Below are 13,993 nucleotides of genomic sequence, written 5' to 3'. Positions count from 1 at the left end.
TTTGCACCAGTTTTTTTCCATTCCTCTGCTGGTTCATCTGTTTTACTGAATTGTTGGCCTGTTTGCCATTTCTTGTTATGGCTCTGACTGTTTGAATGAACCTCAAACTGGTGGATAATGACTTTGGCCCTTATTCTCCTATTAGTTACTCTAGTGATACTCAGGAGTAACTCTACCTCAGTCAATGAAATGAGACCAACGTAAAACTGGAGTAGCTGGGAGGAGAATCAGTTTGGACCTGTGTGGACAGTGATGGTGAGGGACTGGGCTTTTCCTTGTAACCTTTAGGTCAGTGGAAATTCACTGATCATTTTTCTGAAGTTTCTGGAGAGGGACCGACAAAGTACTGATTTCTGTCTGACTCATTGAGTAGTTTTAGCATTGACCTTTGAATGAAAAGTATAGCTAACTGAATATGATGAAACTGATCTTTTGTTTTTATGAGGATCTGTTCAGTGAAAAGCAACAAAAGTATCACTCACATATTTTTGCTCTGATGTTAGGTAAATGGCATAATCACATTTTCTTCTTTGAAATAACGATTCACTTACTTATTCAGGAGAAAGCAAGGAGTTATTTTTAAAAATGAGCTTCCTTCAGCACTGATACAATTGGACATGATTTTTCACCTGGCTTCATGAACTCTATGTGTAGGACAAAGCAGTTCTATAAGTAATACGTCCAGTGTCAGAACAATTCCTGTCCTGAAAGAAGGTATGTAACCTACTGAATTTTTTGTTTTTGTTTTTGGCAGACATCCTTGAGCATTTGAGACGGATGTGAGAGCGTTTTTAGTCCTCATGCAAAACAACCAACTAAACATAACAGATTACATCAGCACAGGCTTTTCAATTCCTGGATGGCAGCAGAGTGCTAATCCAACCTCCATCCTGGATTTAATAAACTAAAACAAGGGAGGCTGGCAGGAGAACAGCACTGTTGGACTGAGGAAATTGACGACGGCGAAGCATGTGGGCAACACACAGTATAAAGCTCATAAACGTGTAGGCTGATGTGCAGCTACTACTTTGGATTCCGTTTTGCTGCTTCCCTCAGCGCAAGACCACAAGGCTGAACGTTAAACCTGCTCTTTGGAACTGAGCGTTTATCACAGTGAGACATGAAGAGCTTCCTGTTTTTCACCATATTCCTGGTACCAGTGCACATCGGAACAGCTTGGAGTGCAAAATATGCAGTAGATTGCCCTGAACATTGTGACAGTAATGTGTGCAAAAGTACTTTGCGCTGTGTGCGAACCGTGCTTGATGACTGTGGCTGTTGTAGAGTCTGTGCAGCAGCCTTGGGGGAGACTTGCTACCGCACTGTCTCGGGTATGGACGGTGTCAAATGTGGGCCTGGGCTGAAGTGCCAGTTTTACACTGAGGAGGATGACTTTGGTGATGAATTTGGTATCTGCAAAGGTAAACAATATTCACTTGCATGAATCTACTACCTAAATTTAGTGCTGGCATTCTGCTTGCAGAAAGTTAAAATTAAAAGTGGGATTTTTCATTTCAAACAATAATATTACCCTTTGCAAAGAGGAAAGTGAAAAGATATCCTCTCAACTTAAAAAGAGTCTATTTCAGCTGTTTAAGGGTATTTAAAATGAAAATATCTCTGCAACTTGGATTGGGCGATTTGTGAAGAAATATTTTGGTGGATTGAAACGTGGAAGACCTGGATACTAACCTTGGCACTGCTATTGATTGGCTGTGTAAACTTGGACAAATTACAAAAACCCTTGTCCCGCAAGTAGATCCATACTAATGGATCTCTGCACCTGCATGGAGCCCCATCGGGTTTTGCACAGACACAGAGGTTCACCCACGCATTGTAACTTGCAGGATCAGGGCCTTAAACTCTCCACCAGTAAAATCAGAATAATAATACTCCTTTACTGCATAGGGGTGTTGTGAGGATGAATTCATTAGTGTGAATGAGGTGTTCAGCTACTACAGTTATGAGGGCCCTGAATACCAGTAAAAGACTGCAGGGGCCACATTCATCATTGGTGTAATACCACTGGTTTCAATAAAGTCATACCAGGAATGAAATGGCCCTTGGCTTTTTAAATCCTCTGAACTATGAATATTCAATAACATTTTTCAGTGGAACCTGCACACTGATTTCCTTAACCAGAGAGCAGGATGGTATTCCCTTCATCAAATACATACCTCAGTCACATTAAATGGGAGATTTTCTTAAATGAGAAAAAGTATTACACTACAGAAAATTCTGATGTAGAAATTCCAAATAAAATACATAATAACTTAATAGAGCACAAATTCAATGGGTCAGTGTCTTCCATGTATTCCTTTGCCAGTGAAATTTGTAGAAACAGACTCTATTCTGAAATAACATCCATAAAACTAAAGAAATCTAAGTGGTTGTTAGATGTCTCTGAATGTACTGATATTATCCATTGAAAGAAATGGTTTAGGGTCCGATCCTACAAAAACACATATAAATGGATTCACATATAATACATACATGTAGCACGCAGGCAAAATTACTCACATGCTTGCTTGGGGACCAAGCCCTTCAAGTTTAAATGTTTCCTGACCCAGTTTTATTTTAATGGGCTATAATTTCATGGTCTAAAGATCCTAGTCTAGATGCAGTCAACTGTGAAAATATATGTTACTGAGTTGGCTGGTGCTATTTGATTTGTAGTTTATTGACTATATTGTGGTGCAAAATGCCATATATAATTTATACAAAAAATACTTAAAACGGGTACATATTTTTGCTTGCTCATGAAAAGTTCTTTGTAATTGTACATTCTGAATCTCTGGAGCAGGAGGAGATTATGTTGCTGCAAGAATATGTAGGAAACTCAGGGTGAAATCTTGGCCCCAATGAAGCCAACGAAAATGCAAAGGAGTCATGATTTCATTCTTAGTTTTAAAACAATACTCAGGAGCTTTTTTCCATAAATTCCTTTGTGCTATAGTGTATCTGTCTCATTCCTAATGCATTTTTTTCTCTTTCATCTCATTCTCTGACGTAGAACAATCTCCTTTTAGCCAGCTGTGAATTTTAATGGGGAAAATATAGAGCTGAGCAAAGTTATTGGACCTGTAACTATCTGTAGGATTGGTAGCAGATCATACTGCTAGCAGATGGATTTTAATAATTTTCATATTTAAAATATATCATGGGAATCAGGATTCCTGGGTTATGTCCTAAACTGTATCATTGAGATATTTTACAAACTGGTAACCTGAGGCTAAGTCACTTGCCCAAGATGTCAACGCATTAATCAATCTTGGAGATCCTAATATAAAAAGTGTTATGTCAGTACCTGGTATCATTATTATTATTATTATTTTAATACCAAATGCGAACAGTCCAGAGACCTGGTGCTTTGCACTTTTACTAGGAACTGTCCTTTTAATATTTTCATTATCGTTGTCATATTGAAGGTCTGCTCCTGTTCCCATTGAAGTCAGTGGGAGTTTGCAGTTGATAGTGGCAGCAGGACTGGGATCTTATGGTGTGTAAAATTCTAATAGTTAATAGGAAAAATGACTCCAACTTCTCAGTCTTTTAAAACCTGGAACAAAACTGGATAAACCCACAGATTATTCGTATGCAGACTTGTCTGTGTTTATTATTATATTCTATTTCTATTCTATATAAACTCCTATATCTCCCTTATCACGGCAGTATCAGAGCACCTTCCAGTAATGCATTAAGCAACATGCCTATCATCTGGCCGTATGTGTTTATTTTGTCTTTCATCCTCTTGCTTAGATGAGAATTGTGTGGGCAACATTGGCTTTTGTTGTTATTGTTTTAATTGTACACTGCTATGTGCTTGTCACAGTTCAAGGCAGCTGCACCTCTCTTCACCCTCAGTAATCCACTAAGGGCACTCACTCTAGGTTCCCGGCTCCTCGGCTGTCACCTCTTTTAGGTAGAGACCCATGTCTCTTTCTCTCTCTCTCTCCTGACCAGGGTTTTTCCCAGGCTGCAGTTCCTTGCCTACACTGTAATATTTCCAGCAAGCCAGACTGCCTAAACAGGCCAGCATCTGCATTTTGCTTTCCCTTCGAAGGCTATGAACAGCTGTAAATGCCATCACTTATAAGTTACTACACAGCTTTTTATAATCAAGCACACTTAAGGTGAAAGCATTACAGAGAAAACACATTAAAAACGATAAAAGTTCCTATATCCATACTGAAATCTTACCAGAGATCATCCATCACTCTTATGGTGCTTCGGCAGGCTGCAGTCCTTCCAACCCTTCTCACGAAGGATTGGAGCCACTCATTGGACAGAAAGTCCTATCCATTTGCTCAGTCAGAAACAAGGCCCTGAATCAATTTAAACTCAGGGTATTTTCCCCAAAGTCCTTTCTTTGTCTGTTGGCCTCTGAAGAATCTAGTTTGAATTAGTATATGCGAGCCTCCCTAAGAGGATTACCTCTGCGGTGGGAGTACAGCATGGCTGATTTGTTTTAATAACCACCCTCTGATTTTAGTTCCTGAGGGAGCTATGGTAGCTCTCCCCCAGTACAGCAGAGCACAATTATACATAAGTCATTCATTTAAAGCCATGGGCCTCCCATGATACTTCATGGCATTGAAATATTTGTCACATCTCCCCCATAAAGAAGTTACATACGATCCCAACCCACAGTAATATGCCAACTCAATACCATAAGGTCTTTCAGGAATATTGCAGGAAATTGCCATATCTGTCACAGTATTTATGTTAGAGAAGGCAGGTTCAAGAAGTGTGTCTGGCACTTAAAGCAGAAGGTTCATGATGGTCTTTACGTCCTGTGGAAGTTTGTTCCACAGTCTCAGCCTGGCCCCTGAGAAAGCTCTGTCTCTTACACAGATGAGTTTTCCCCTTACCATAGAAAGTTCCATTGTGCCTGAGGAGTGGAGTTGTCAAGCACAGTCTTCATCCTGGAGCGTTAGGCAATTTTTTAGCTATGCTGGGCCCAGACCTTTGAGCCCCTTGAAGATAAGAACCAAGACTTGAACCTGACTCACTAGTTAGATGAACTACTAGTTGGCCTTCGGTTAGCTTGTCCGTGAGCTAGCTAAGGAATGGGAAGTTTAATAAAAGGTGGTAGCTGGTTAGAAACAATGTATCGGGGTGAGTTTCTTTTTCTTTTTTCCCCCCCTCTCTTTTTAAAAACTTTTTATTAAGGCAAAGTTACAATAAAACATGAACATACTGCATCATGCATTCCTTATTCCTTATTACAGGATCAGATTAATATTCAAAGAACCTGTTTAAAGATTCTGGCTTGTTGGTTGGGGAATCCTCTTCCTCTGAATATGCTAGAAAGAGTGACTAGATTTCTAAATACCTATCCTCTTTTCGGCGTTTTCACATTTGGTGTGAAAGTGTGTCCATTGCAAGGATAGTCCATATTTTACTATGCCACAATTCAATAAGACAAGAAGTCACATATTTCCAATGATGTGCAATACAAAGTGTTGCTTCTAACTATAAAAATAAATAATTTGTTGTGCTGTTTAAAACATAGGTCCTTTACTGGAGCATTAAGGAAGCAAGTCAGGTGATCTCTAGGAAGCTGGCATTTTGTCATAAGATGAATCATTTTAATAACTCCAAAAACCTTCTAACTGTCTGGACACAGCCACCACATGTGCAAGTATCTTCCCTTTGCCCTGCAACCCTTCCAACAGAGCATCATCCTAGTAGGAAAAATATGATGGATATTAATTTGAGGCAAATGCCATCTAAATAGTAATTTGTCTCTTAAAGTAGTCTGAGCTACTCATATTGAAGATGTATATCCCATTTCCCACGTTGAGACCCACTCATTCAGATCGATTTCTTTGTCCAAACCTCTCACCCATCTTTTCATCTGGGTTATTTTCTTAACATCTTTTTCAATCAAAATTTTATATATCTTAGAAATTAAACCTTTTGTTCCAGCTTGCTCCTGGGTCAGCTGCTCAAATGTGGTTAAAGGTTTAGCTAGACCCATCTTGTATCTAGATTTCACAACAAAATGTTTGACTTTAAACGTTGAAAATTCAGGATCTTTACATGATTACATATTTCTTTGGATGATTTCAAATCAGAAGCCAGGAACAGCTGTCCAAATTGAGTGAGGGCCCAGGGTGAGTTTCTTCAGTGTCAGTTGCAACTACTGAATGTTTGGAGGATAGGAAGATTCCATCTCTGAATGAGGAGTTGGGTATTTCAGTCATGAGTGGTACCAGCTGCTCATGGCTCTCTTTAACCAGGAAGGAAGGGCGTGGGTCATATTCGCAAGTCTTGCGTCGAGATTCCTTGACAACATCTGGTATTTCTTTAGAAGTCAATGTTCTGAAGTCCAGTAATGCACGGCTCTTTGTTGGCTGACATGGGGAAGCAGATCTATGCCCTGTAAGAAGCCTTCTCAAATGTGCGTGATCCTTTCAGCAAAGTAGAATGATCATTCTTCACAGCACTTGGTGCTGGGTTTTCTTGTAGGCTGTTGGCACTCAGGACTGATGAAGAGGTTTACCAACACTGGATAGCTCCTTAGGGCAGGACTTGGCAGCTTCAATGGAGGCTGATAGGAAGGTTCTGTTGTTCCTAATACAGCCTCAGCAGAGGTTGTAATTAATTGTAAATTTACATATATTAATATTGAGCCTGGACTGTAAGTTGATGAAACTCTGAAGTATTCCTGTTGTTTAGAGAGACTATTTGTGTGAATTGGACTAATGAAAACATGAGATACTGCATGTATTTTTAACTGTACATCCAGTATAATTAATTGTATGCTTATGCTCAACATTTACATTGCCTTTAATTTGCAGTATAATGCTACAAGTGCTTCAGGGAAATGTTAATGAGGATATATTTTTAAATAAAACTGTTATTATTGTACATACCGTGGCGGATGAAAGATGTATAATGGAAAATAAAGAATAATCATAATCAATAATAAGTGGAAACTATCTGAAACAAAAGCTCGCATTTCAAAACGCTTAAATCCAAATGAAATTTCTTTTACTTTTAAGAAAATATGCAGACACGATATTAAGAAAACTAGTAGCAAACTACTACTGGAAGGTGTTCAAATACTACAGTGATGAGAATAGAATAGAATAGAAACTGCACCTTTTAGGATTACTTTGGTATATAAGGCTTTTGAATTTGTCTTATTTCAGAGTGTCCTTATGGTACCTATGGAATGGAATGCAGAAAAACTTGCAACTGCCAGTCTGGTATATGTGACAGAGTAACTGGAAAGTGTTTGAAGTTCCCATTTTTCCAACTCTCTGCTTCAAAGCCACCAAATAGACGAAAATTAATTTCACATACAGGTAAGATTTGATGGGGCATTTCATTTTAGCTGATCTACCAGCACATTGTATGTTGCATATGAACTATGTGTTCACTGATGGTGTTATGCAAATAAGTAATAATAGATGTTTTATTTTCCTCCAGTAAGAGCTCACAGTTTCATTTACTAAGCTTATTATAAACAAAAAATTACCTGTAGGTGCATCCACATTAGGAAAAAAGGTGTAACGTGGTAAATCAAATGTGCTAAAATCCTAATGTGGACAAGGCAATTCGTAATTTTTGCATGTATAAGCAGGTCAAGGTAAATTTTTTTTGTGGGGGAGGGAAGGGATAGGCCAGGTTTACTTTACCAGCTAACCTGTGAAAACTACAATAGCTTTGTCCACACATGTGTTAGCTGACACACAGTAATAAAATCGCCTTTTTTCCTAGTGAAACCAGACTTTAGTGAACTTTTACATGTTCTTTAATTCTGCAGTGATGCTTTTTGCATCAAATTAGCTTAGTTGCTCATCACTACAAATCACATGGGATAACTACTTTGAAATAAAAAATTAACCGAGATTGAAAATTGAAAATTACTTTTTTTTATAGCTACAGGCATTTATTCTATTTAAAGATTATATATCTAGCTGAACCTACTTACGTCCTACTTACATGTTTCCAGAGTTTTAAAGATTTATTGAGGATACGAGTGAATTTGGTGGGAGGAAGGAGAGATGTATCTTTGAGATACCCTATTCTCATGAGCTTTCCAGTTCTGTTTTCTCATCTACCCTTGACCCAAATGTTTTGAAGACCCAAATTTTGAAGTAAATGGGAGTTTTTCCATTGGCTTTTCTGGGTCCAGGGTTTCACACAGATACCTAAGCCCCTAAGAGTCACACAGCACTTGAGACAGAGCAATTCATGACTATAACATATTTCATAGTAGTTCACATGAGGATCTCAAAGCACTTTGCTTAATATTAATGAGTCTTCATGAGCCAGGTACATACTGTGGGCCAGATTCCCAGCTAGCATGACTAGTATGAATTCATCTATTGTCAGCCAATGATCTGGCCCCTATTGTTATTATCAAGACACAGAGAGGTTAAGCAATTTGCCCAAGGTCACAAAGGAAGTCTGGGCCAGAGCTAAGAACTGAACTAAGATTGCCTGGTTCTCTGTCTTGTGCTTAAACTATTAGACCACACGTCTTACAGGCTATAATTTTGGGGAAATAACATAACTAAAGGACTCTAAAAGCATCCATAATAACATGGATTATCAACAGAATTTTTTCAAAAAAGTATTTTCCAGCATAGAGATGAAGATGTGTAAAAATATTGTTCTTAACCCAACATATATGATATTCACTTTTTTTTAACTTTCAGAGAATGGCATGGCATCAGGAGATGGTAATTCTGTAAAGGAGGAATTTGTCAAAGAGAAAGTAAATAGCTCTCCGGTAATGAAATGGTTAAATCCTCGCTGATATTTACTTACATTGGTAGGACTTTCAAATGAATGCATTTCTCACACATTATTGAATATGCAACAACACACTTTAAAAACAAAGTAGATCTATAGCATATGAAAATGTAACCTCTGAAGACCAATTGTGATTCTGTGCATCGTCAGAAAAAATGTTTACTTACAAAATAGACTGTACAGTTTATAAGATTTTTGCTAATTGTTTTGATAAGTATTTGAACACTAAAATGTATTGTGGATTGCTGAATGTATAGTAATATTGAAAATCAACACTTCCCCCCCTGCATTTGAACAATGTTTAAGGGCTCATTCCTGCAGTCTCTATGCAGGCAAACTCCCATTGAATTCATTGGATGTTTTGTGAGAGTGAAAGCTGCTGAGTTGGAGCCAACATTACTGTGATGCAAGTTGACAAAAGCTTGGAAATGCAAAGTTAAAAACTGACGCCCTTGACTCTCACCAGCAAGAATAATACTAATGTAAAGTGCAAAATGGTGTGAATCCAATAAACCAACCTTATTTTAGGATATTCTGGCTTTTGTTAGTTTTGTGCCAACTAACAAGACGTAATCATTATTTTAAGATCATAATTTAAGTTTATACAATGTGCATTACTTACCTGAAATTATGTCAAAACACATACAGTGTTAAAGTAGATTCTCAAGGGCAGCTTTTGTGTTTGGTATATTGCAATGGCCCTAAAGGAGTACTGGAGTATCACTATAAATATGCCTTATAAATAATCCATGTTTCTGTCCAACGAACTGGAATTCACGAAGCTGTTTAGGATTATTGAGTGAATTTACATATTTCTATAAATCAAAGATTCTAGAAACACTAGGCTATTTTAGTGCCTAATCCCTCATCACCTTACATGCAGAATTAATCCTTATTCGTGCAAGTAGACCCACTGAAGTCAATGGAACTACTAGCATGAATAAGGGGTTGTAGGAGTGGCCAATTACGCAGTCAGTCCATATTTGGTTATGTATTGTTACGGAGTAAAACATCATAAAGTTAATATAGGCACACATTAAAACCTCTTTATATATTAGCCATTACTGCCCATGTGCAGAAACCAATTTGTAAAAATTAATAACTTTGTGGTTTTACTTAAAAAAAGAGAAAAGAGACAGATACTTAAATAATGTAAATTAATCTAGCTCCATTTAAGTCAAAGGAGCTACTTTGATTTACGTATCTGGCTCATAAAATAAATGGGTTTCATTGGTAACCCAGTCCAATTTCCATTGAAATTAATGTTAGTTTTGCTATTAACTTCAGTGGGGAAGGAGCAGGCCATAGTGGTAGCAATTTGATGCAGGGCCTGAAGTCATATGTAAAAGAACTCAGCAAAAGAAACCCATAATCGTTTTGGGTTCATAAGGGACCCGATCCACAGTCTATTAAAATCTACCTGCGATTTTGGATTACACCCTAAAAGAACAAAAATTATATGACATCAGGGAATGTCTGCAAATTAAAAGTAGTTAAATGGACTCTCTAGCTACTGCAGTCAGAAAAAGAAACATGGCTGGCATACACCACATTTTAGATTGGGATGAAATGTTATGATTGAGGTAGGAATTTTAACAGAAGTGCTGTTACAGTCACAACTACAGTGGCACAAACAGTACCTCTGTAAAAATGTTGTATTGCTTTGGAACATTTACAAGCATAGGGGTAGATCCTGAAGCTACTGATTTCAGTGACAATTTCTGCATTGATTTCAATGGGAACAGGGTCAGGCCCATATTCTTTATTGGGCCAGAGCAAGTTATTTAAATGTCTTAAATGCTTACTTTTTTTTTGGTTATTTCCTACAGTGTCATGAACGACATAATGGGTTCTTGAATGTAAATCTAATATGCTGGCTAGTTTTTAAAAAGTATATGTTTATTATTGTTCAATAAATCCCACATAAAAAAAGCCTTGTGTGTCTGTCCATGAATCAGAATGTAAAATTGATGATAATGATGATGTCACAGCTACTGCATGCACAGCAAATAAAATGTATATTCTGAAAATATAATCTGCTTCCAGATCCAGATAGATTATCTCAAGTCTGAGAGGGTCCAAGCCTGGTTAGAAAATAGGAGGGGGGAGAAGTTTGCAATATTTTACAAAATCTTTTTTTCCCCATTTTTTGGTCAAATTTATTAAATTGCTTGAAATTTCCCCACAGCTCTAGTTACAGGTGACCCCGTAAACCAGCCCTCAACATCTAAAATTGGTTCTAATGTGACGTTATGATGTAAATAAATGCCATCTCCACCCTCTCGTTTTAAAATATATTTACCATTGCTGTTCCACCAAAGGCAATGGATCTACACTGCTGGAAGCAACAGTACAAACACTAGTGCAGACATATGCAATAGCTACCACTTCTACAGTTGTGTTGCCTAAACCTGGAGAGACTTAGCACTTCTACCACACTACCACCAATGGAACTGCATTGGTGGTAGAACAGTGAGGAATTTAAAGCTGAAAGGTGAGTGTAGAGACAGGCATTGGCACATAAGTGTAGTTTCAGTTCAGCAGCAAAACCCAATTTGGATTTTCCCTTGAATTACAGAAGTGGAAAAGTAAAAAAAATAAAATAGAAATGGTCTTGAATATATTTTAGGCCATTATGCCTTTTATTGCAACCGTGGGAACATCAGATAGAGTGAAAATCATGAAGGGGTACTTCAGGTGAAACCTCATGTGAAATGTAGGTGTATAGTTTCTAAAAAAGGTTGAAAACCCTGGTTCAAAGCATTGGGCCTCTGAAAATCATAATACAACCTGGACTGTAAAGAAGACTCCAAGAACTGCATCTTCTTACACCTGTATAAAATGTGTATACAGGACTCCTCCCCTTCCTCCAGTGCAGTCATCCATGTATGCAAAGGGGGTGAGGCCAGAGCCCCGCATGTTAGAGATGCCTCCTTTGAGGCTGCTAATGCTGCCGGCGACGCTATCTGCCCCCCACTCTGCCTTATGCTTCCCATTCTTACTGTGATTATGAAATGGCCTGATGCTGATATTATAAAGAGAGAAAAGCCAAAACTATTTGGGTTTTTAAATATAACTTTAACTTTTATTAGTAAGGAAAATAACCGAGAATTAAAAATGATCTAATTTGGGGCTGTGTATAGTGCCCATCATCACAGTGTCTCTGTGCTGCTAAAATACACCAAAAAATCATTGACAATAAAACTTACTTTACATTTTTCATTTACATTAATTAATTACTTTTTCTTCCTGTTTTTTCAGGTTCTCTGTTTATTTCCTTCTTCCCAATTTTCTGTCCCTTGCTTTGTGCTGCCTTTACATCTATTTACCCTTCTCCTGCCCACCTCCTTTTCCATTTAAAATCTGCCCTTGGTCACCAGTATAACCCTTCAAATGTAGCCATTCTGATGGTGGTAATTTTTTGCATTAGTTTAATTCCTATTAAAGCTATATCTTCCACGTCTCTGTGTTTGAAATGATCTTCTTTTCAGCTACACTTTCCGCCTCACTTGATTCAGGAATTCAATCATGAATGCTTTTCTCTCCTAAAATATAAATGCCGAGCATGATATTTTATGATGATTTTTTCTTGTCATTTAATTTATAGAACTTTAATGTTTTAATCATGTCAGTATTCGCACATCAATACTAATGTGGATGAGACTGTCATTGGAAATTCAGATTCAGATGTGACGTTGTGTCATTATTATCAGAGTAGCTGATCCATCAGCAAGCAAGGATTCTTAATGACATATTCTAATATTTAAAAAGCTTCACCATCTACCTTGTAGAATGTATAGCATATAAATGCCTGAAACTATCTATTTATATCTCTATGTAGACTTTAAACCAAAAGCATCTGCTTATGTTAAACCTTACTTATGTGAATAGTCCCACTGTTTCATTAAGCTATATGTCATAGATGATATTATATCCGACACTCATACTAACAGTATATCCAAACACTATCATATAGGGACTACTCACCTGAGTAGAATTTAGCCGGAATCGACCCTAAAGTTGTTGATGGTTTGATATCCTTTTTAAATGGATTTGAATGTTTTTAAAAATATAGAATTTTTCATTGTAAATATTTTTGTATTACAAATATATTTATAATATACATGTACCTGATATTATATATTGTATAATATTCTATTCTATAACCAGATATAGTATATGATAGTATATCCTATTAAATTTCAAACTTTTCTTGTCTTATATGTATTTTTGTCTAACACATATAGCTAGAAAAATAGAAAAGCCTGAAATTTATTAGGATAATCTGTCCACTATCCATATATTGTACAGAAGATACATTTCCAGTATAGACAAGCTTTCCTGGTAAACAGTTTTTTATCAGCTTTAACAGTACAGAGTTACTGATACCTTTTTGAAAATTACCTTGGAAGTCTATAAATACATTAACACAAGTTTTGTGAGACATATTACTGTTTAATCTCCGTCATCAGAATTACCGTGTAAACATATCTTTGTAGGTTGCTGAGGAGCATACATTAAGGAAAACGTGCCAAAATATATATTTTTAATGAAAATATATTTATTAGAACCCATGTGCCTGCTTAATATCTATTTAAATGGAGCTATTTAGGTCACCGCATTGTTTTGAAAGCATTTCCTGACACCTGTGAAATTGGCAAATATTTCCTGTTTTTGTTGTGTCTGAAGAAAATAGGAATTTTACAGGTCGGAACTAATCACTTGACAGAGCCCATGACGTCCTCCAGATTGAAAATTTCCAATGTGGTTTGCATTGGATTTATGTCTATCAAAACATCTGAGTGCTCCTGTATTCTGGACAGCACAGACAATTCTGAAGAAGTTTATTCACAATACCAGGAAGTCTGATAAATCAGCTTCAACTTCATGGTGTTACAGTGGTCAATTATATACACTTTCTTATCGATTACATAGTACATTTTAAATTCTTTATCTAGTCACTTACAAATACAGACATTGTCCCAACCAGAGAGAACAACAGTGATAATGGTTGTTACATAGATGCAGAGGCACTTTAATCACTCTACTTACATCAAGGATGCTAGGGCTACACTCGGGGTGAGGGTAGGGTGGAGGAAGAAGGGGAGGGCCTCCTTACAGATAGGTGGCAGATGAGACAGAAATTCTAAAAGCAAATGTGCTGTTCTCATTGGAATTAGAATCACTAAGAGGACATCTGGCTTCCTGAGCCATCGGATGC

At 37.2% G+C, this 13,993-nt stretch overlaps 1 protein-coding gene across 2 annotated transcripts; it reads left to right on the top strand.

Moving 5' to 3' along the window:
* The first annotated feature begins 820 nt into the window (after window positions 1-820).
* ESM1 (endothelial cell specific molecule 1) lies at window positions 821-10,689 on the top strand. 2 transcript variants are annotated; one of them, XM_067545794.1, is made up of 3 exons: window positions 821-1,421; window positions 7,161-7,316; window positions 8,676-10,689. In XM_067545794.1, the coding sequence occupies exons 1-3, from the start codon at window positions 1,121-1,123 to the stop codon at window positions 8,774-8,776; spliced, it is 558 nt and encodes a 185-aa protein (XP_067401895.1). In that variant the 5' UTR covers window positions 821-1,120; the 3' UTR covers window positions 8,777-10,689. The 2 variants fall into 2 exon arrangements, with proteins under 2 accessions (XP_067401895.1, XP_067401896.1); XM_067545795.1 differs by lacking the exon at window positions 7,161-7,316.
* The last annotated feature ends 3,304 nt before the right edge of the window (window positions 10,690-13,993 follow it).

The sequence above is a fragment of the Emydura macquarii genome, unplaced genomic scaffold (genome assembly GCF_026122565.2).
Source record: "Emydura macquarii macquarii isolate MOO-44397 ecotype Brisbane River unplaced genomic scaffold, CSIRO-AGI_Emac_v2 contig_1108, whole genome shotgun sequence".
Lineage (NCBI taxonomy): Eukaryota > Metazoa > Chordata > Testudines > Chelidae > Emydura > Emydura macquarii.
The sequence above is the reverse complement of the archived record's forward strand: the minus strand, read 5'-3'. Positions and strand labels throughout refer to the sequence as shown.

Excerpts from the sequence above, each read along its gene's own strand:
- ESM1 (XM_067545794.1), top strand. The coding sequence starts at position 1,121 with ATGAAGAGCTTCCTGTTTTTCACCATATTCCTGGTACCAGTGCACATC. Across the intron at positions 1,422-7,160 it reads TGAATTTGGTATCTGCAAAG|AGTGTCCTTATGGTACCTAT; the intron begins GTAAACAATATT and ends GTCTTATTTCAG. Across the intron at positions 7,317-8,675 it reads AAAATTAATTTCACATACAG|AGAATGGCATGGCATCAGGA; the intron begins GTAAGATTTGAT and ends TTTAACTTTCAG.